Source organism: Cyprinus carpio, chromosome B4 (genome assembly GCF_018340385.1).
Source record: "Cyprinus carpio isolate SPL01 chromosome B4, ASM1834038v1, whole genome shotgun sequence".
NCBI classification, from domain to species: domain Eukaryota; kingdom Metazoa; phylum Chordata; class Actinopteri; order Cypriniformes; family Cyprinidae; genus Cyprinus; species Cyprinus carpio.
The window spans coordinates 13,005,537-13,028,628 of record NC_056600.1 but is presented as its reverse complement, the minus strand read 5'-3'; the positions used below and the strand labels follow the sequence as shown (position 1 = coordinate 13,028,628).

The 23,092-nt window shown below is 42.8% G+C and overlaps 1 protein-coding gene across 9 annotated transcripts in view; it reads left to right on the top strand.

Moving 5' to 3' along the window:
- The window catches only part of sox5 (SRY-box transcription factor 5), a 205,180-nt gene that overhangs the window by 169,590 nt on the left and 12,498 nt on the right, over positions 1–23,092 (top strand). For 7 of the 9 annotated variants that reach the window (XM_042722035.1, XM_042722033.1, XM_042722034.1 and 4 more), the window contains 5 exons: positions 303–475; positions 1,933–2,001; positions 9,674–9,800; positions 11,993–12,078; positions 20,029–20,178. In XM_042722035.1, the coding sequence (XP_042577969.1) occupies positions 303–475; positions 1,933–2,001; positions 9,674–9,800; positions 11,993–12,078; positions 20,029–20,178 (605 nt within the window). The remainder of the gene's footprint in view (positions 1–302; positions 476–1,932; positions 2,002–9,673; positions 9,801–11,992; positions 12,079–20,028; positions 20,179–23,092) is intronic. The other 2 variants (XM_042722028.1, XM_042722037.1) reach the window with 1 other exon arrangement.

Genomic DNA, 23,092 nt, shown 5'->3' with positions numbered 1-23,092 from the left:
AGGGGTTTAGCACACACACAAACACACACATTGTTTGATTGGTGGTAGTCTGGGGTAATACCGCAGTGCAACGACATCCTGTCGAGTGATTTAGTCTTCCCCTCCTGCCGTCTGCTCTGGGGCTGCTCGTATGTCAGAGCATTCTCAGCTTTAGCCCAGGTCGGAGGTCAGCTCATGCTAAATGTGTAGTGACGGCAAGGTAAACACCAGGACGATAGCACATCTCAGGAGGAGCACATCTGGGTACAAGGCTTCCTCGACTAGTTCTTTGACCCTTGGCCTGTGCTCTTTAACCCCTGCAGGCACCCCGGACAGCCTGGCGGAGAAAGAGCGCCAGCTGATGGGGATGATCACGCAGCTCAGCAGTCTCAGAGAGCAGCTACTGGCCGCCCATGAGGAGCAGAAGAAACTGGCTGCTTCACAGATCGAAAAACAGCGCCAGCAAATGGAGTTGGCGAAACAGCAACAGGACCAGGTCAGCACTTATTCATCCTGTTTTGCCATGCATGTGCCATGTGATTCTTTTTCTTTAGTTATGCACATTTCATCAGTTATTTCACAGCTGATCCTAACTAGTGGTTTTTCCAGTGGCTGAAGCCAATAACAATATCTAGAGGGCAGGATAGGCCAATATAATGTTGATATATGTGTGTGTGTGTGTGTGTGTGTGTGTGTGTGTGTGTGTGTGTGTGTGTGTGTGTGTGTGTGTGTGTGTGTGTGTGTGAGAGTGAGTGTGTGAAGTTTACACACAAATCTAGATATTAAATAAACCTGCAAGTTCTAACCAGGTACAATGTGACACACTTGGTGACACAATGAAGTCTCATCGGTTAAAAATCCTGCTCCACTTGTGTGTATTAATCAAGCTGTGTATTAATCAATAAATGTGTTCTGATAGGCTGTAATTTAGTCACTTTGCAAAGCATTTTACTATTAGAAAGAACAGAAAATAATCAATCTGATATTAGAAACTTGCCTCATAAGTGGCAGACACATTTTCAAAATTGACTATTCTGAACGGGTTAAGGAAGCCATGTATATTAGGCTTGTTCTGGGTTCTCTCGTCCCTGATAGCACTTATTTCTCTAAGGGGGAATTTATAATTCGTTTTTTTTTGTGTGTGTTTATAAACACGGGTCTCTTTTTAAATGTTGTACTGTTTTTTTATGGCTGATGTTACTTTAAATGGGATACATTTGAAGACAACACTTTTCTGACAGGGCTTTTCCGACACTGTCATCATGTTAATTAGAGCACCACTGGTAAAATATTCAAACAAAACCAAATTAGCAAACGATAAACTAGCCAGCCTCACTAATAATATAGTTTGCAGTTAGATGACCAGTAAATTAATCAACCGTTGTGACCCATTCCTTCCTATCATGTCTGATTAGGACACAGTGTTATTGTGATGAACATTTAAATAGAGCAGAACACAGAACAGTGAGTGTTATCAGTGAGTGTGTGTGTGAAGGAGAGGTATGGGTGTGTAACATACTAACATTCTCCACTTTGAACCACATTTACAAAGAAACCTTCAGTTCTCTCCATCCCCCTATAAGTGTGTGTGTGTGTAACATTCAGGTCCCCTCCAGCATGCAGGCAGGATTCTAAAGGTGTTTGCATACAGAAGAGTGTGCTTTAGCTTTGTTGTGTGTATAGTTGCTTCTGGGGAGCTCAGTTTTACAAAAGAAAACAGATCAGTATTAACACATATACTAACACACCCCTGTACACACACACACACAACGCTCCAGGACTGGGTGGCACTCCTTGGTAAATATGTATGAAATACAAAAGCACACCCAAGAGCTTCAAACACACAGTTTACCGTCACCATACAAGCATGTGACCCCTATCTGCACAAATAATCTCCTCTCTTGTTGAAAAACAGTTTGACACATCTGACAGTTTGACATGTTCTGTCCACAGATTGCACGACAACAGCAGCAACTTCTGCAGCAACAACACAAAATCAACCTCCTGCAGCAACAGATCCAGGTGAGTCTTCATATAGATGTGCATGTCCACTTGTAGACTTGTATACATGTTTTGCGTTTTTGCTTTTGAAGAGGTATGTTTGTGAGATGTCACAATACAAGTGACTTGTCACCGTGACCATGGGGTTTCATGACAATCAAACGTTGTTGTCCACCAATCAGCAATCAACCCCCCTCAACCAATCATTAACGAGCATCAGCGCTGGTATCCAGAGTCCATACTCGTTTGAACAAATTTATATAAATACATAAAATTTTCCAAAGTGAATATTCTAAATGGCATTTCAAATTATATGAGGTCACAGCTACCTTTATTATAATTCTAGAAGAATTTATTAACTGTTTAAAATAGCTTTACATAGCATATAGCATGTAACAGTGCAGGACAAAACGCTTGAATTTACCTTCCCAAAAGTACTGGATGCCAGCTACTCGCTCTTTGTGTAGTCCACAAAGTAGCTGCCTTTGAAGAGCAAATCACATTTTACATCATTTATGAGATTCCATTTCTGTTAATATGCAGCCTAAAAAGATAGCTGCCTATAGACAAGCAGCTTTATAAGTTTTTAAAAATAGAGTGTATTTAGACATAGCAATCATGCAAGCTATGATTTAAATGAATCTTTTAATAAAATGTGTTGGGAATGCCCTAATGGCTGGTAAAGGAGCTTGTAGAAAACTAAAAACAGACACTTTTTGATGGGTTTGTCCCAGCTGACTTATACATAGAGCAGAGAGACACTGGCCTGCTTTGTGTGTGCAGGTGTGAAGCGGATAAAGGCTTTGTGTGCAAGAGGAGATGAGATGAGTCTAATTTGGTTGATAAAATGAGACTTAGCCTTGAGAGGGACTCCGGCAGTTTTGGCCAGGAAGCCACATCACACTGAGACTATTCACACACACACACACACACACACACACACACACAGATCACTCCCGTCCGTTGGACCCCTGCCATTCTCTTTTAGTGCCTGACTGTGTGTGTGTGTGAGAGAGAGAGTGTGTGTGTGTGTGTGTGTGTGTGTGTGTGTGTGTCGCAGCTGCTTGTTTGTGTGTGCATGTTCATACTACACAGCTTAGCCTGAACATGTGTATGTGAGACTTATCTGTGTCTATTTCAAAATCTGCATCAGCTCATATCTGTATGTGTGTCAGTAGCAGCTGTGTGTGCGTCAGTCCCCAAAACACGTCCGCTTGGGTTTCTCTAGCCCCAGTCGTCGCTCACAGAAACAAAGCTTCTTTTTCCCATGACTTTGCAACCTTTTCCCAAACAAGCACTTCTCCATTCAGCCCAGTGGAACAATAGTTTCTCACAGTCAACACGGAGGAGGCGGAGGGGGGCGAGAGGAGGAGACCCTTCTTATGGGCCAATCATATATTAGCCCTAAATCACCTCCTTAAAAACACACATTTGACTTGTGTTTAACACACAGGCCGCTAACATACTGTGAGCAAACGCTTGCGACAGAGACAAATATAGCAGTCCTGAACTTTTAGAGTATGTTTAGAGTTTAATACAAGATGTTACTGAGGTCAAAAGCCAGATTCCACTTCCAAAAGAAGGAAAATCAGCTTTAAAGTCAACATGAAATAAAAAGTGACACTATTTACCTTTTTAATAAATGTTCCTGGTTTTATTTTTAACAGTACTTCAGTTCGTGTTATTCAAAACAAAATTTTTCTTTCTTTTTTTTTTGGTAACTTTTTTCTGCAGTCCAACCCTTGTCCTCATCAAATAATCTGTTTTACTCATATATGAGTCACATTGAAGGAGTCAGATAGTGCTATTTCATGTTGACTTTAAATTGTAGGGCCTGTAGCACATTTAAAACTCCTTGAAGAGTTACTTCTCTTCTGAAATAAACACACAGTTAACACATATATTCCTCTCAGTGTGGGGCCACTTCTTTAGGCTCTTGGGGGTAACGTGCATATGCACTCTTTCATTCTTATTAAAGCTGTCTCCACTCAGGACCCCTCACGAGTCCCTCGCAGGACCCCTGGCGGTTATCCAACCAGGAACACAGGCTCTTGGATGAAAGAATACACCTGCCGAGAAGCTTGAGGCACACATGCATGAAATGCAGGATACATATAAGGCGTAATGTTGAGAAAGACCTGTGGGCGCTGTGGCTGGGAGCTGCCCACTGGTACAACCTCCTCCTGAGCGCCACTGTACTGTAACACATTCCCGCTGTCTGTTCGCTTTTCTCTCATTAGCAGCCTCCTTTCAGCACACCTCCTCCAGCTCTGCAGGGTGTCGCGCTGGTGTTAGAAAATTTCTGCTACCCAGCGCAGGGGCTGAGGTGAGGATCCTCTGCTGTCAATGTGGCAGTTAACACAAGTAGCCAGACCTCCCATGAGGAGCTGTTTACGCTGGCTAATTTGACGTCGAACGTCAGCCATTTAGCACGACGCATTAGCTACGGCTAAAGAAACAAGCACTGTTGTCGCATATTTTTGCTAACTAACTAGTTTAAGTCTTCAGACACGGTGGCGACAGAAACTGGTTGCTGCTTATAAAACACATATTAGAGTCAACCTACATTTCGGGAAAACTAACCTAATAAAGAGCTTTCATGGCAGTAGCTTATACATGTCAAACACAGCATGATCGCTTCCTAACTCAATCAGACTCACTTGCAGAGCGTCATTGCCTCCTTGAGATTGTAAATCCATTTTCCCACGGAATGAGAGTTAAAAAAGAAGGTTGAAGAGAAAAAAAGACAGCAGGAGCGTTAGCGCATCAGAGTTAGACCAGGTCCTGTGCACAGGAGCGGCTAACCCAATTGGCTGTGTAATTGTTTAATTTGTCTCATTACACCTAAATGAATGTAATTGGTGTTTTTCCTGCATGAAGTGGCCGCACTGGTTGTGTGAACTGGGCTTTGTGCAGCACTGCGGATGACGGTGGGGGAGTCTCTCATTACATGTTCCCAATTGATTTGAGCACTCACTTTATATTATTAAGAATATTTCAGGCAGCATTTAAGAGTTTCTAAAGATGTGTAATTTCTGCACAATTAGCATTATCAGTTGTTTATTATAAAAATGTTAGCACCTTATTGTGTACAATTTTCAGGATAATCAACTTATCAGCATATTTCATTGAAATTGAAGTAACAAAATTGCATGTTCAACCTATATCTTTGTGGTGTCTGTAAGTTGACCCTAAAAGATTGGCTTTTGGACAGACAATAAGGAATATGTGTGCATGTTCTGACTGTGGGTATGTTCAGTTTTCCTGGAAAGAAAAAAGCAAGGGAGAGAGTGTACTAGACAATGTCTAACATGCTCATTCAACTCATATTTGTAAGTAAAGATTCGGGCCACAGGATCAACAAGACATTGAATGAGAGAGAGAATGATGAGGGAAATTCAACCTTAAAAGAAGGATGCACAAAAAATTCTCCAAAGTGCTATATGTTCAACAAGGAAGCCAAAAGGAGTGTGTCCATTTCCACCTCTACTTCCTCTCCAAGTGCAGAACAACTGTGTGTTACCTAAGTGACTGGCCCTGAGCAGCATATAACAGCCTGGTGTGTGCCCGTGTATGTGTGTCTTGGTGTGTTTGAGTGTGTAGGGAAGGCTTCTCTCAGCCCGGTGGTTGGCAGTTAATGGGAGCTATTTGAGGAAGGACACATAGGCAGAGGACCAGATGGGTGCTGCGTTATGCCCACCTACAGCGGGCGGCTGACGCACCTCCTGCACTCACACCTAATGGGGGCCTAATAAAAGGCTGGCTGTGCAGACACAGGCTCGCCACTCAATTTCATTAGCCGCTAATCAGCCAAAGGTGCCCTTGGCTCACGGAAAAGGACCGTTCGCTGGAAAAAAATGAGAGACATAGACTTGGAAAAAAAGAACGAAGGGCATGAGTGAGAAAATGGACATGCGTTTGCAATTGGAGAGAGCAGGGTTGTTGTTTTGGTGGGGTTCGAAAATGCCACATTTGTCTGGAAGCCGAGATCAGGCATGGAAAAGAGAGATCAAGCATCAGTCATGCGACCTCAATGCAACTCTTTATTGGTTTAGAATTTGATCAGGTTCCAATTGTTTTTTCTCCATAGAATATTTTACTTTTAAAAACTATATATAAAACAAACCTACTGTAAGAGCTGAGATTAGCTAATAATTTCCAAAAATTTTGGTCTAAAACTACACTACACATAATTCTCAGTGAGGCAAGTAAGCTCTGCCTTGAATCCAACATTAAGATGAATCATTGTTACTGTGGAGAACTGTGAAAAGAATTGGTCCCACTTTATTTAGGTGGCCTTAACTACTATGTACTTACATTTAAATTAATAATTTAATACAATGCACTTATTGCGTAAATATGTTTTTTTTTTACATTGTACTTATATTTTTTTAAAAATACCTGCATCTAAATACATCTGTAGTACATATAATTTCTGTAATTACATTTATAATTAAACTGTTGATCCATCTCCTAAACCTAAACCCACTGTTAAATCTACCCATACCACCAAACCTGTCCCTAACCTTACCCATATCCCACCTTAATAGCAGCAAAAGTGTTTTGCAATACAATATGAACACAATACGTACATTGTACTTGTTTTTTTTAGTAGTTAAGGTGACCTAATATAAAGTTGGACCAAAGAATTTAGCAGCAAACTTCTGTAAAGCATTGTGAATGATGTAATCAAGCAAACATTCATACATGCTCAGCTTATTTTATTGCAAAAAATACTTTCTACATATAATCAATCATTTCAACACGGGATTTTAATATTGTGATGATTCTAGTTTTTTAAATACTTTTAATACTTTAATACTTTGGTTGAAATCCCAACGGAGGACATGAATGGGAAAAATACTTATAAACCCAAAGCTGCTGAAAGAAGTGGCAACGGTTGTGCTCTATTAGGGCCATGATAACTCACCCTAAAGTGACATCACACAGTTGTCATCAAGTAACACTCTCATAAACATGAGACAACACTGACCGCTTCCTTTTTCAGCCATCAATGTTTAACCAGGTGTATAATAAGCCGAGACACTTAATAAAGAGACTCAGGAAGTAGATCCATGTATGCAAAAGCAGATAGTCCGCATGTGTTTGTTTGAGCGTGTGCGCAATTTTGATTGTATTCACCAGGGACAGTCCTTTCGTACTGACGCCTGCACCAGACTTGCAGTCATCGCAGGCTCTCTGTAAAAGTTAATGGCCTATGCCCACGTCCACGGGGCTAATATTAAGTGCCAGTCTGCAAGTACAGTGCGTGTGTGCTTACGCTGCTATCCAGGCGCAAATTAATTATTAGTTATATGGCTATGTGTCCCCTCTTCAGCGCGAGGTCACTGAGGCCCGCCTTTAATTGCAGGAGCATATGGCTGGAAACAGATTTTAGTGGTGGGACTCGTTCTTAACCACCGTTCTTGTGCACATTCTCAGATGTGAGCCATATTGTCAATGCTGGCAGCTATTGTTTCACTCATTTACTTCTTAGAGCAAATTACTCCCTAATAATAGCTCTACCTTAGAGTTTTTCTCTCCTATGTGCCAGCAAACCTGTTCACACTGCATATGTTAATTATCTGCACATCTTCATTATGCTCAAAAAGCTTTAGGTTCAAGCTGTGCCGCCTGGCGAGAGGCTCTGAGTCAGTTTGGTGCCAACTTTCTACTTTTTCCCTTTCCGTTTGTTTCTTTCAGCATTTTTTTTTCTTTCTTGCTCTCTTTCACTCTTTATCTCTCTATCTTTTCATATCAACCATGAAAGTTGCAAAGTTAGCCACTCTCTTCTTATCCTTGACAGGTTTTTTTCTCTTTTGCAATCAATTTTTCTTGGTGATCAGGCGAGGTTTTTTAAGGTTCTAGCTATATTTTTTGTATGTTTTATGTATAAATGAACAGTTGTTATGTATGTTTTATTTGTATTTTTTTTCTATCATGCAACTAGTCTATAGGACCAGTCTACAGAGAGCATTTTTGTCTCATTTGACATTTATCGGTAAACCCTGTTCAGACCCAATTAATGCTTTTCAAGTAAGCCATTCTTCCGACCAGAGAGTTCAATGAGCCAGTATGGAATTCCACAGCCAGCTGTTGGCTGATTAATAGAGCTTTACAGAGCTTGCAGCTGGAGCTTTCTGGAATATTCCACAGTTGTCATGTATGTTAGACAAGAAGGGATTCCTTCTATTAGTGTTTAGGTGCAACTGAGTGTTTCCCTAAACTATTACTAGTTTAACGGCAACCCATCCAATCCCTACAGTTAAGGTACTTTGTTCCAGTCTAAGATTAATCTTCTTAAGTATTCTTTGTTTCAGTCCTCTACTTTTAAACACATCATGCGTTCCTGGTCCCAATCAAAGTGAGAGTTGCTTTGCAGGTGATCTTAACCATTCAAGGCCTTTAATTTAAATTTCCTTTGGAAGCAACTCTAAAGTTTAGTCCTATTGTTCTCTAATTCCTGATGCATGTCAACTGGATGCATCAAACTGCATTAACTGGCCTGAAAATGTCAATATCAGCCTCACCTACTCTGCGTGGGTAATGCTATTTGCTACATTGATTGAATAGAGAACAGCATGACGGTGTGTTCGAATGCTTTGAGGAGATCCACGAGCCTCTAATTCCATATGCACCCACACACACTTGCTTACATGTCTATGCGTTTAAGAGAAGAGCGTGTGCTTGTAATTTGCCACAAAACACTCCTTGCTCAAAACCACCGGAGAACACAAACACACACGTGCGCATTGGCTAGCACACACTACTGTGGCCACAGAGCTGTAGCTTGCGGTGAGGAGACACAGGCAGAACCAGAGTAGCATATGTCCAATTAGGACTGGAAGTTAGAGCCGCACCAGCCAGTGGGGGGTCCTGTCGAAATGCAACAATAAAACGCCACTGCCTTCTGATCTGGGAACAGGAGGCCTGCCGTTTGTGGTTAACCAAAATGAAGGAACGATTGCTCTGTGGTAGGAATTCAAAAACCCTCAGCCTCTGTTCATCTTAACACACGACTGCTGTAATAAAGCGCCTCCTCTGCTCTCAGAGCATGTCACTTTCATATATACAGTATTGTCACTTTTGGAGCTTTTGTGCTTTTCTCGTCAGTAGAACCATCTGTCCTCTTCTTCTTTGGGCCTTTGTGTCTCAAGACTCTCCCTTTGCCAAAGTCTCTGGCTTGTGTTTTTTTTCTCCTTCCTCCTTTTTTTAATCCTGGAAACCTTGTGAAGTGGTGTGGCAAGTTGCCGAACATGGTCCTCTGCAGAAATGGAGGCCAGCTGTTGCCAGAGCTAGAAGAAGCTCCTTCACAATAATCAAGGGGACCAACTATCCCAAGAGCCACCCGTCCATACCTCACTTGTCCTCAGGTGACAGTTGCTGGACAATCACAGTTTTTAAACTCTCCCTAGGAGTAAACTAGCCAGACGAAGGGTGGTCCCCTTGCAAGTTATTCTATCCAGAAAACATCCATTTAGACAGAAAGTCTAAAACACATGTAAAGCAGCCAACTACAAGTCATTCTGCAAGAAAATATGAAATATACGATGCAAATTCATGTCCAATTTGGCATTAGCTGGTCAGTAATCAAACTGCTGGTGGTCTGAAGGATTTTCTTCATAGTGACCTGTTTTGGCTAGACTCTTTGTTTGTGACCAACATCTTAATTGTTTTCTTTCTATCTCTTCAGCAGGTCCAGGGTCAGTTGCCTCCACTGATGATACCCGTGTTCCCTCCAGATCAGAGAACTCTGGCGGCCGCTGCAGCACAACAAGGATTTCTACTTCCTCCAGGGTTTAACTACAAACCAGGCTGCAGTGAGTATTAAAGCAGCATTTCAGTGATGGGTTGTAAAATGAAAGACTTCAGTCCAGTTTACTGTTCACACTAGAGATTTCAAACCAGATTGCTGAAAGCGGAGTCTTCAACCCAATGTTGGGCAGCATCTCCCTCCTGTCTGGTGTGTTATTAAGATCAGCCAACACCACTGATGCCCGTCATCTCCCGCACATGACAGACTCCCAGACTAGACAAACTCACTTGCTTTTGTGTCTCTGTATTTCTTGTTCAAAAGTAGGAAAAGGAAAAAAAAAGAAAACTTCCTCTGGGGTTTGTGTTTTTGGCCGTAGCAGTCCAACTGTGAAGCAATGTGTTGTTTACCGCGAGAAACGAGGCGGCAAGTGCCAGCAGCGCAGCAGCAGAACGCTCGCGCTCTCACGGGGGGGTAGAGTGACCTGCCCCAGGTTTCTTCATATTAACACGGGCGGCCGCCAGAACACGCGTCCAATACGCCTCGCACACGCCTCCGACTCCTCTCCAAATGTACGCGTGCACACACACATCGCATAAATTGCACACTCATACACACTCATGAATGTACATCTCCCTTGTGAGACGAACCGGTCCGCATCTCCAGCTCCGCCCACTGTGCTTCACAGTTTCCCAAACAAGTCCCCCCTCCCTCTTCCTCCGCCCGAAGGCCCCCTCTCTCCCAACCATACACCCTCTATTTCAATTACAGCCAGCAGCACCATCAAACCCTGCCCAAAATTTCAATTACGCATGTCATTTAGTTACCATTACAGTGCCTGCTCATGAGGGAAGAAGCCGTCGTTTGAACCCCTTAAAACCAGAGCGGAAAAAAGGGGGATGAAATCCCTCCGGTCGCAGGGTCTGGACTAAGGGGACGCTGGTTCCCACCCATTGCTCCCCAGAGCCAGGCCACGGAGCTCTTCCAGTCAGTCTGAAGATGCTGCCTCCTCGCCAACAGCAACATGTTTACTTTCCTTAGTTTTGCTCTTTTGTTACAGCTGTACCCGAGAGAGACATAAAATAGCTGGAATATTTGTGTTTGTTTAGGGACTGAGAGAAAGACGAGAAAAAAAGACAAAACACACACATCTCCCCAGAATACATCCTTGAACCGTGTCCAGGGCAATCTCTAACCTAGCGGATGAGTTTTTTGGGGGGAGGGAAGAAGTGTATGGGAAAAAAGTTTTGGACCCACTGATGGAGCGTCTGGTTTATTGCTTACTGAGACAAGCTCCGACTTCCTCTACATACCCCCTTGTCTAAAAGTAAAGCCTCTGTCTTGCTGCCCAATCAACAAGTCTACTTTAAAAGTTACATTTCAGTTGGAATAAAGCAGAAATGCTGTAATTAAATGTATTAATTAATTTTCTTTTATCAGATGCCATTTTAATTCCTTCCACCAACTGTCAAACTGCATGCACAGAATGGTGGGATATCATAGATGAAGGGCACGTCAATGCTGGCTTCAAAACACACACTCCAAAAATCAGAATAACAGAATTATGCTGTTACTTATCCGATATATTTTAAGACCGTCTATCTGGATATTGAGCAGATGCATCTTCTGCTCCTCTTTCTCAGAGCACCTCTTCCAACCTCTCCTCCCTTTTTAACCAGCATCATTCCATTGTTCGTCACACTTTGAACTCAGAAAGCTGCAGAACAGATTTAGGGCACACTCGTGGTTTCTCATGTCACAGGCCTTTTCAGCATGATGCTGATAACCCCCCGCCTCCTCTAGCCGAACTGGACTGACCTTTACCTCTCGGTCGTGTAATTATAAAGCCCATATCTGCAGGTGGACGCTAATAACTCTCGCTATTCACTCTTCATGTTCTGATTCATCTCTCCAATGCAGAGGCTCTTGTGCGGGGCCCGAGGAGACGGGGCGCTGACGTTACCTCGTTAATTACCGTCCTCTCCTTATCATGCCTTAGCCTTCAACTGCTATTGTGCTCGGGGTATTAGAGCTGCAGCTACACAATCAGCCTTTCATTAGAATGGAGGGGGGGGACTTCACAATGGAGGTCTTTACTGACAGGAGAGAAAGCATTGAATCTGTCGCTCCAACGAAGGAGAGGAGAGGGGGATGGGGCCCAGAGCCTGGGCAGAAGTGTGGGGAGATGAAAGGGATGGGTGATGTGTTAAAAAAAAAAATCTAAAGATTCTGACATGCCTATAATGCTCTCTTCCTCAGGTGACCCTTACCCTTTACAGCTAATCCCTACGACTATGGCAGCGGCTGCTGCAGCGACGCCTGGCCTCGGCCCTCTTCAACTGCAGGTAACGTCCATCTTGTGGTTTTGTTTGTTTCTGCCTGTTCCTGTGTGTGTGTCCATCCTTTTGCTGTGGCGACTGTGCATTTTTCCCAACCTTTCAAACAAAATCTCTTTTTCTCCCCTCGTTTTTTTTCCCCTTTTTTGTTTTGTGATCCCGATAGAGAACAACAATGCCCACTGTTCTCCTCAACTCTTTTCCTCATGCCAACTGCAAGTTGCCATAGAAATGGGCCTTTGTGAGGGGCCAGAGCCCAGAGAGAGAATGCCGCACTGCTGGCTCTGGGGTGCTGATATTGTTCACTGTGGAGCGAAGGGTACCATAGAAACTGTTTTTAAGGGGGACAGAGCACAGAGGGACACTGAACAGAGAGCAAACACAAAAAGATATTATGGGCTGTCTGAATGGAGTCAAACCCTAATGCAGCCTCACTGTGCTGCTCTGAAATGGAAAACGCAGTAAACATGCATCTCCACGTCTGCCCTTTTTCCTCTTCCTCCCTAGTTTGGTCTCTGGAAGGAGGAGAAGAGAGGGGCGAAGAGCATAAATCACACAGATGAGGGGGAACAGAGGTGCACATCTGCTACGACACTGTGTTTGTGTAAGAATACTGTATTCCGACTCACTCAGGCCCAGTATGGACGGGCTTCATTGAACCCCTTGTCACCAGATTAAGAGCCTGGCTGTTTGAGATGCAATAACCTGGGGCCCCGCAGGGTCCAGGACTGGCCCTTCCTCTCTGTTACCTCCCTCAGGCGTTATAGAGTCTGGCTAAGAGGCCAAATTCACTATTAGCAAAAATAGATGCACATTAGAGTGAATTTTAACAGGGCTTTGCACATGCAAAGATATATACACACCTGCGCATCTGTATCACATATTAAGCATATGTAAGAGGTATAAATGGCTCTCACACATACATGCTCGCACCGAAACAGGTGGTATTCCCAGGTGCCCTCTGGATAACAGGTAATAAAACAGGATATTTTTTTTTTTTAAACCCTTGCTGTCTGTGCACTCACCCTGCTGTGCTCCTTATGACTGGCTTACTGCGAGAATCTTGTCCCGTCTGATTTTATCTGCTTCAGAGCTTGTCTCCATATGTTCCTTCGTGTTAAGATTCAAAAAATCCCAGATTGAACAGCTTTGTCAGGCACAATTGGATTTCGCCAGAAAAACAACTGGGAAAAAAAGAAACAACAACAACATCCAATGCCACTGTTCTCTCATTCCAGCCTCAAATCTCCCTTGCAACACACACACACACTCACAGAGAGAGAGAGATTACGGCTTTGTCACAAAGAAAATGATTTACTAAGGCTAAGCTTAATACAGATGTCTCAGACAGAAGCACGTTGGATTTCCTCTGGGACAAACCGCGCGTCTGCGCATCTCATCTTTAGACCCCCCAACATGATGAGAGGCCCAAAATATTTGCTTTGGTCACTCCACAAGCTGTTGTTCAGTGGTTCACGCACTCAGCCCAATAAGCTCACACTTTCAATGCGGGTACGACTCTGGCTTGCAAGACCAGAAATACTACAATACTATTTACATTTGCATTTATGCATTTGGCAGTCATTGCATTTAAGATTCTATCAGTTTGCATTTCCTAGGAATCAAACCCATGGCCTCTAGCATCATACTGTTTGAGCTAAGGGAATGCTTACATATATATGTAATAACAAAATAACAAAAGTTTGATTTTGGTAAGAGGCTTTCGGTTCAGCAGGCATTACAAACTGAATGATTCTTTGGACTAATCGATCCTATTACATTTGGAAAATAAAAGAGCTTAAAGTGTGAATGTTCTCAGTGCCAGTGCACTCAACAAGACAGCCCAAATGGCATAACAGGCAACATGCTGTCTGCCCAGTGGTGTAGTGGACGGCCCTGTGATAACCTCCCCTTGTTTGTTTTGTTTTGTGTCAGTGTTTTGTAACAACAATAGCCAGAGATACTGTCAAAAACATACATTATTGGAAAAATTAAGAGGACTTGGAATTTCCCATTAATGTAGGCCTGTTACATTCTTATTTTTATTAGGCCTATTATTATTAAGTTACTTTTATTATTAAATTAAAATTACAATTAATTTGCCCCGCAATAATTAGCGCATAACTGCTGCACTGCGAGGATAACAAAAGATATTTAGCCTACTCCTTAATTAAAATGTTTTTAAAAATGGTCTTTTAAGGTCTACAATGAATTATATGCCTGTAATTTAAATATTTACACTGCAGTCATCCCTAAAAATCAATGAAATAAAAAGCTTTTATTCCAAGCACCAAATGTTAAAAAACAACCTGTTTAACTCTTAATATGTTTCTTATTTTTTTTTCACTATGTACGGGCCAGAAGAGAAATATTGAGGGAATAAATTAAAACCGTTAGCTATAGACCAACGTAACTCTTGACAAAGTTTGCAAGTTGCCTGTGTGATATCCATTGTCTCGCATTCATATAACAGAAATATTTTGTTTCTATTTCATTGCGACATAACCAATTAGCCCTGTACCAAACCGTGACACCACTATCACATCGAACCGAACCGTGAATTTTGTGAACCGTTATACCCCATTTTATTATAACCCCCCCCAAAATTATTTTTTTATTGTGTGTGTTAAAAGTTATAAAACATACAAGTTATGCTCAGAGTCCAGAGCTTCCATCATAACATTATAACAGGCACTTTCTGAGTAGACACCTGCACAATTGCGGAACAACACTTGATTGGCGAGTGGGGGTTCGGGTGGGTAGAGACTCGTGTGTGCAGGATGAGGAAGAATAAGGGTGTACTCTCACTAAGCAATCTTAACTGTGCTCGAGTGCGTTTGACCCCCAAAGCCCGGTTCATTTGAGGTGGGCCAGAGCATGGTTCAGTTATATATAGGTTTAGATCAGTGAGTGTGAGTGCTAACCACGCCGGACCGCAGAAGTTGTGATTATTGTAGGTTGAGTGTGTTTGAGTTTATGTTTGTGAGAAGTGATAGATCTGTAAAGCAATACATTGTGAGAGAGGGCCATGTGTTACCGCATCCCAAACGACTCAAAATAATAAACCACAAAGTTAACAAATCAATGCACTCCACTGTGCTGAGCAAGAGTGCTTTTCTGCTGTCTTCACATGTTATCGGAAACTTCCTATTTCCCACTGTTGATTATGAGCAGGTTGCATTCTTTTCTGTTACAAATAACAGTAAACAGTGGTTTGTGAATGTTGATGCTTAGCCTAAATAATTTTAACGGGAGCACTAACGAATTTTAACATGTGATCACTGCTGCAGTCTAGGCCCACCCCAAATGCTCTCATTGGTTGAGACGCATGACACCCATCCCAAGCCAGTACTGATCAACATCCCACCCCTCCTGTGACCCATGGTTTGTTTGTATGTGTTTTCAGAGCCAGTGAGCAACAGACTTTCATAATAATAAAAAACTGCATTAATGCGCCATAAAATAATCATTGGCGTTAATCAATTATTATATTAATGTGATAACGTGTTAACTTGTCCAGCCCTAATATATATGTATTTATATTTATATATGTGTGTGTGTCAATCGAAAACATAATGCATTATCTCACTTGCAGTGTAGACATGTTGATTATAATTTGTAGTACAGTCATTCAACTTGATTTTATTACATTGTCATTTGCTTCTTGCATCCTATGTAGTGTTAGAGAAATTCTCTTTAGGTTATATGTTTCAACACACCTGCAATCGCCAGATGAACAAAGTCACATCTGTGTGAGACTGCTCACCTACAAATGGGCATTAAACAAGACCTTTAAGTGTGTGTGTGTCTGAGTGTCAGGGAGTCATTGCACAAGGGGTCACTATCTTCAAGGTGTTTGCCATTAGTCACTGCAGCGGTCTTTAAACCTGGCCACATAACCACTTTTCACTACTGCGGCCACAGTTCACATTGTCCTAATATTCTATTACCAGCTAAATTAACCTGCGTAACCCACCAAACCACACACATATACACTGAGGGATTGTCTTGAAAAGCAGGGACAGTGACTATGACTGTGTTAAAAATGTGGGAATAAAGAAAGAGGGACAGATGAGAAAAGGAGGAGTAGAAAGGTACGAGCTGTGAGCAGCAGTACTGAAGAGGTATAAAGTGGGTCAATGGAGGAGGTCAGCCATCATATGTAGAGGCAGATGTTGGACCATATTGCACCGGATTACTGCAGCACACAGCAGAACGAACAGGGAAAGTGAGAGGGCGACTGTATTAAATGCCTTTTATCAGCTGTAAGAAATAGTACATGTATTTCCATTTGTAGCTCAAACCCCCAGCAATTTATTTTTTTGACAGGCATTTGTGTGCTCACAATGATAAGCACCATGAATTCCTTTCAGATACCGATCTGGTGGCATTGTCCGACCTCGATGAGGTCAGTGACACTGTTAATAGATAGCATGGCTGGATTGATCCTGTCCAGCTTGCCCTATCTGCACCACAACATAATAAGCTTACATAACATTCCCAGTGTATCACACAATGGGAATGTTATTTTGACTCAAAGCTTCCCACAAGCAGACCTAAAACCTGGACTGAGGACTGAGTCTCTTCCCTAGCAATCTGAAAAAATAATTAAGCAGGAAAGAGGAAAAATTATCCTACCTCACAATACATTTTAATTTGGCTTTTGTATTTTTGTAAGCACTAGCTTTAGCACTAATTGACACTTAGGGAGGGAGATTTCTTGGCAGCGGCTTCAGTCAGACGCAACTCATGTCGAAGTTCATCCCGCCTGGCACACTAATCAAAACGGCACAGAACTCGACAGCCAGTGTTTAGTTTAGCACACACACACAAAAAATAAAAATATGACAAGAATAGGAAGAATTGGCGATGACAAAGAAAAGAATCATGAGACGCACAATAGCCAGCGGTGACCAAAACGACAATAGCGCAGAGGATCACTCCAAACTGCTTCCATTTTGACAACAAAGCAAGATGGGAAAAGAAGCTCATAATCTGAGTAAAGCAGGGGATTACTGGAGAGCGAGAGATGTCTGCTCAGCCACATAAAGACACGCAGATCCACTCCGACGGATAGTGCTGACAGCAGCCCGTCTTCCTGCGCTCAGAGAGGGGATGGGGGCTTAGCGAGGATGGGGGGTGGCTTTGTTAAAACATGTGTCACCAACACTAATACTTTCCAATCAGCCTTACGAGTTAAAGCGCAAATGCCAATCTATCTCCTCCCGTCACCCTGCATATACACACGTACAAACACACACACTACTTAATGCAGTCACATCTGACCTGTTAGATCAGACAGGCCTAAAATCAAGTGCAGCATCACAGACTGGCATTGCCATTTCTTGTGCTTCCTTCAGTGTTTGACGGTGTTTTCTTACCTTTGTCGCCTTTAAACACACACACAGAGTTCTAGTTAGAGAATTAGAGCTGGCCTAAGACTCCTCTGTGGGGATTAGCAAAGAGAGAGAGTGAGAGAAGCAAGGTGAGAAGCTTTAAGAGTTCAAAAGGACGGAGCTTGACTGTAGGAGACATGAGTCCTATTAAATCCTTCACAGATACACCCTCCCCCATTCAGCACCTCTGTGTGTGTGTGTTTTTGGTATAAGGCTGACATTTAAATTCCTCTGTTACATCCCCACTTTTGAGATCAGCCACCCATTCATCCCCCATTCTATCTGCGTGTGCATACGTGAGCCTGTGGGCACTCGAGGGGCATTGTGCTGTCACTTCCTGTTTGCTCATGCTGTCGACGGGGTGGCAGTGCTTTGAGGGTGTTCAGTCGCAGCCCCTGTTGGAAGTGCAGTGTATGTGTGTGTCGGTCTAGCGGTTGTGACTGACAAGAGCTGGCCCTGTAATAGAACTCAATTCAGAAAGAAAATAAAGCAGTCTGATGCAGTGGACCGGACACAGAGCATCTCGCCCTCACGCACACACACAGGCAGGGCATGCTCCGACGGGAGCCGTATGTCACGCTCAGGCACACACACAACCAGGGGCCATGGTGGGAGTAATTGAACAGAAATGACCAACAAGAGCTTTATTTCATGTCCTGCTCCCCTACACAGACTACAGTTCACAACTGAGGTCACCTCCTGATCAGAAAGCCCAGAAAAATGTGTGTGTTGAGGTAGTGTACCAGAGTGAGGAATACAAATAGAAGAAACACTTAGAATGTTTATTTTAAAGATAATGACCGACTGACTGTACAATGGCATGCTCATTACTTAACATAAAGTATAGATTTGAGCTGAGATTATTTTGTGATGTTAAACGAGATAAATGAATAATTCTAATTCAATTCAAACAGCTTTGATGTGAAATGATTTTATTTTATATTTTTTTTTGATTTTAAACGGGATAATTTAATTGTTACAGCATACTGTTTCTGTGCAAGGTCTCTAAAATGTTTAAGGGACATAAATTAAATACACATCAGAATTTTTTTTTATATATCGATGTACCTCTACTTTTAGGCATACAGTTAATATAGCAGTGTCCTGTAATTGAAGGAAAAATCAGTTCTTATTAACTTTATTAGCTCTCTGAGGAGCAAATTTAGGCAGATAAAAGTGTGAGTGGATAGAGATGTTCTGTGTGGAGATATGTCTCTCAGCATGATGGTGTGTTAATCTCTGTGTGTTCTCATCTGATAGAAATATTTAATTCTAGCAGATACAGCCGACAGAAGATTGTGGAGAATGTGCTGTCGAGGTTGAGAGAGAGAAAGAACTGCCATGGACATTTGCATAAACCAGTCTTTGTTTCCTGCTGGTGGCTGGCAGCCAGAGACGAACAGAAGGACGGAAGTTTTACTCACAAACAGCCACTTGCTTCCAAACCTTAAAGAGAAAAATACAATTTAAAAAACAGCCCGTCTCTGCTGCTACTGTAAACACAGATTTTGTTCCTCATCTTTTCCCACAAATACAATAAAAGCCCCCTCTCTTTCTCTCTCTCTTCATTCTTAGCTTTCCTCAAAGACCACAAAATTGCACATGAAAGCCGCACAAACATACTTATTGCAGGAATTGTACAAACAGCTTTGGGAATATGTTTTACTTGATGTCCAGCCGCTGTGCTGTCTGCCTGTTACCGTAGAAACATGTGCTGTGGTCCACAAATACATTGTTGAGGAGCACATCAATGAGCTCCATGTTTAACAGTTGGGATATGTTTTTGTTGACAAATACTTAATTGACGGGTAATGCAGATATCCATATCTAAAGACCTCATAAGCCAGTAGAATATTGACATGTACATATAAAAATGCATGACAATAAATTTAGTCAAAAATCACATTTTGTCATTTTGACCTTTTGTCCTTTTTAAGATCAGCCAATATATTGACCACTAATGAAAACGTTTTAAACTAAAAAAAAATGTGTTTTTATTCTGTCAAATGGCAGTATGCTGCGTTTCATTGAACCATGCTGGCAGATATGTTTTTTGAGTTTTAAGAGTGCTTTTTCATGAGTCCTCCTGTCCTGGTGTGCGTTCTTAAAAGAATCAACGGGGGTCCGGCATTTGTTTCCACTCCCAGTGGCAAAGAGATTCACAACTTCTCTCTTTACATAAACACATTCACCAATTTTTCGCCTTGAGAGGCACTTTTTTTCAGTCTTTTCTTTCCTTAGTGAATATGACCCTTATGGTGAGTGTTTTTTCCCAGGATGCACATGTCTCACTCAAGCGTCTGCTAGCTGTTAGCGTAGCCCCTTGAGGCCGGATGGTGGAACATAAAGTGACAGCTCTGTCCCCTCACACATAAACAACCATCAGCCCTCTCCACTAATGGCCAAACCAGCTTTTTAGCCTGTTTTTTTTTTCTTTTTGTTTATGCGTTCTATGTATTCATTTATTCATGGACCTTTCTCTCTTCTTTATCCACTCTTCTGTACCTTCTCCCTCTGTCTGTCCTCTCTTTTTCTCTTTCTGTCTCTCTCTGTCTCTGAGCAGCAGTTGTATGCAGCTCAGCTAGCTGCCATGCAGGTGTCTCCGGGGGCCAAACACAGCACAGTGCCTCAGGCCAACCTGGCAACCGGAACACTCTCGCCCACCAGCGGCCAGAGTGAGAAAAACAGAAGCACCCCGCCACCAAAGCCCAAGGTATGTGTTTGTGGATGTGTATTAGGCTGGAACAACTGCGTACATTTACCATCCAGAGTTAATAGTCTTTGTATGTACTGGTTTTGATGTTTTTTTTGGTTGATGACCCATAACTCGCGCAAGCTGGCAATATGCCCTCAATTCTCCGTGCCTCATTGCATTGTTCCATTTCATGTACTTTGTTATGGCAGCTTCTGAAGGTCCTTGGTCCTCAAACCCGAAGTCTAGCTACCACCACTGTGTTGTGCTTTTTCCGATAGTGTATAAGGCTCTGAGCAGGTATCCTTTCCCTTTGGCCAGCATGGCAGCAGGAGGCCAGAGCTATCTGAGCGGAATAAAGCTCCATGAATATCAGGCAGGGCAGAAATAAAAGCAGCCTGTCTGGCCTCTCTTCCCTCCTGCTGGGCTGGTCATTCTAGACGCCCGGACATCCCTGCAAGCCCATTCTGTCCCGCTCAGCAGTACAATAGCTGGACCATGGGGCGGCCAGGGCTGGATAAACATGTGTGAAGGCCTGTTGCCCGCTCTCTCTCCAGCCTTGATCCATGGTTGAGCCCGATGCTTGTTTGGACAGGGAAGAGAACAGACCTGGAGCTCAACCACATGCCTGTTGCATAGAGGAAGAGTTCAGGATATGTTTCCGTCTGTCAATCTCAGTGTAAAGCTTTGGCGTTCCCCATCGATTGGGCCTGGCCCCATGCAGCTCACTGTGTCAAAGGCTAATGAAGGCTGGTTTCCTCAAACATTTGGTCCTTTGTTGTCACATGCCCAAATAAATTGAGAGAAAAAAAGAGGGATAGGGAATAATACAGATAATTGGCAGTGCCGCCTGCACCTGCTAGGCCTCTGTGGCTACTGAGCCATGAGAAAATGACCTTTTCCTTAAATATATTTTTCTGTCTCTCTCATATTCCCTGTCAAGTATTTCAAAGTGGATACTTGGTATCTCAAACCTCCTGTTTCCCTCTCCAAAATTTTCCTCAATCAGACTTTCTTATTTGTCCTCTCTGCGTCTGCAAGCTTTTGCCATCATGAAGGGGCAGGCATGCATATTTCAGGGTTGCTGCCCTGGGGTAGTTGCCACTCTCTCATTTTAAGACGTGTGCCATGTGTCAGACAGCTGGTTGGACTGAGGCATACAAAGCTTAAGTGCTTTACCCCGGGGGAAGCCTCACAACTCAGGTGCATCACAGAGTCACTATATCACGGTTTTTACTCTGTGACCTACTCAGATTCACACATGCAGACCCTCACACCCTCATTTCTTCACTTAGGCTCAGTGCTGCCACAGCTGGCTTTAGGATTTCTCTTGAAATTGCTATATATACTTACAACTAGATTGTATGGTGGGTCAGCATTCTGAGCTTTGACACTTCCAGTGTAAACAACCTCAAGCTGTCGAGACACACGGATCGCTTCCAGTATTGACACAATATTATTGTTCATTTCTTTTTTTAAGTTATTTTATGCACTTTTTATGCTTTTAATTGAGATAGGACAGCAGAGAGATAACAGAAAAGCACTGGGAGGAGAGAGGGGAGCGGAATCGGCAAAGGATTCCTCAAAATGGAAATCGAACTCGGGTCGCCTTAAGCGCAGTTGCACTGTATGTAGATGCACTAACCACAAGGCTATTGGCACAGACAGGTTATTGTTCATTTCTAAGAGGCTTTTTAGGTTTTGGATTTCTAGGTGACTTATATCTCATTTTATATGAGATTTAAGCTTATTCATTTTGTATTTAAGTTGTCTCCTGCTAAATGTATGATGGATCTTAAAGCTAGCCTTACTCCTCTCACATGGCTTTGCCAGTCTTCATTAGTTCTCCTCTCACCAGCTACATTCTCTTTGGCTAACATCCCACCCAAGGATTTGCTTCTCGAAGAACAATCCACCATCGGGGCGGGAGGCAGGCATTATCTGTCATAAATATTCAGTTTTCCTCTTCAATGCAGCCTTGCTGCACACCCGACACAATATGGGTCACGATACAGTATTTTCCTCAATCACGTCTTAGTGTTCTCATTGAGTAGGGTCTTTTGTGTGTCTCCCTTATGATGGAGTCCACATCCCACTGGTTCCCTTTCCATTGAGAGAAGCACTAATGAGGACAATCCTGTTACGGCCCATCACAGCACAAGCAGTGAGGGAAAGGTCTTAATCAAGCTCTCCAGACCTTAGAAGCTCTGTTCTAAAACCTAGCATGCTGCCTTGCTGCCTAAAGCCTCTGAAAGAGAGCAAATGTCTGCTCCTACTACTGCAGAGGCAAGACGAGGAGAGACACTGTAGTTCTATGAGATGTGGTTGTCCTCTATGGCTGCTGCAAATGTGTTTCTGGCCATTAATGATAGACAGAAAGGCTGTAGAAATAGATGTTGGTACAGATGCTGCACTCCCCATGTAAGCACATATAAGATCCCACTGCAGTGGGAGCATGCTAGTGACCTGAGACTCACTCGGCTAGGCAAAAATGATTGACAGCTGTGGCTTGAGCAAGGGCTGGTGAGGTCAGTAGACCCTGGAGGTCTGATGTGGTTTAGAAATGGAGCTGTGAAACTTTTAAGAACAATAGCGAGGACAGAAAGGTGTTGATGGCAATTGAGATGGGTTTATGCTTTTATTGCAATGTTCTAATGATGTGCACAGGGCAGCATCTGCCGTTCTGAGACTTAATTGGCTCTATGGTGCCTCCTCTGATGTGATTACAATGTCAGCAGGGTTGATATCTGGGTACTAGTCATTTGCACCTATGGATAGAGTCCACCTCTGGTAACCTGGAGGCACAGAGGCAGTGTTGTTTGTTTATTATGTAATTGAGTCTAATTGACATCTGTGAACATCTGAAGCTGGAACGTGTATTTTGTGCTTATATTTATGGAATACTTGGTTATTCTGTGTTTGTGTGTATGCTTGT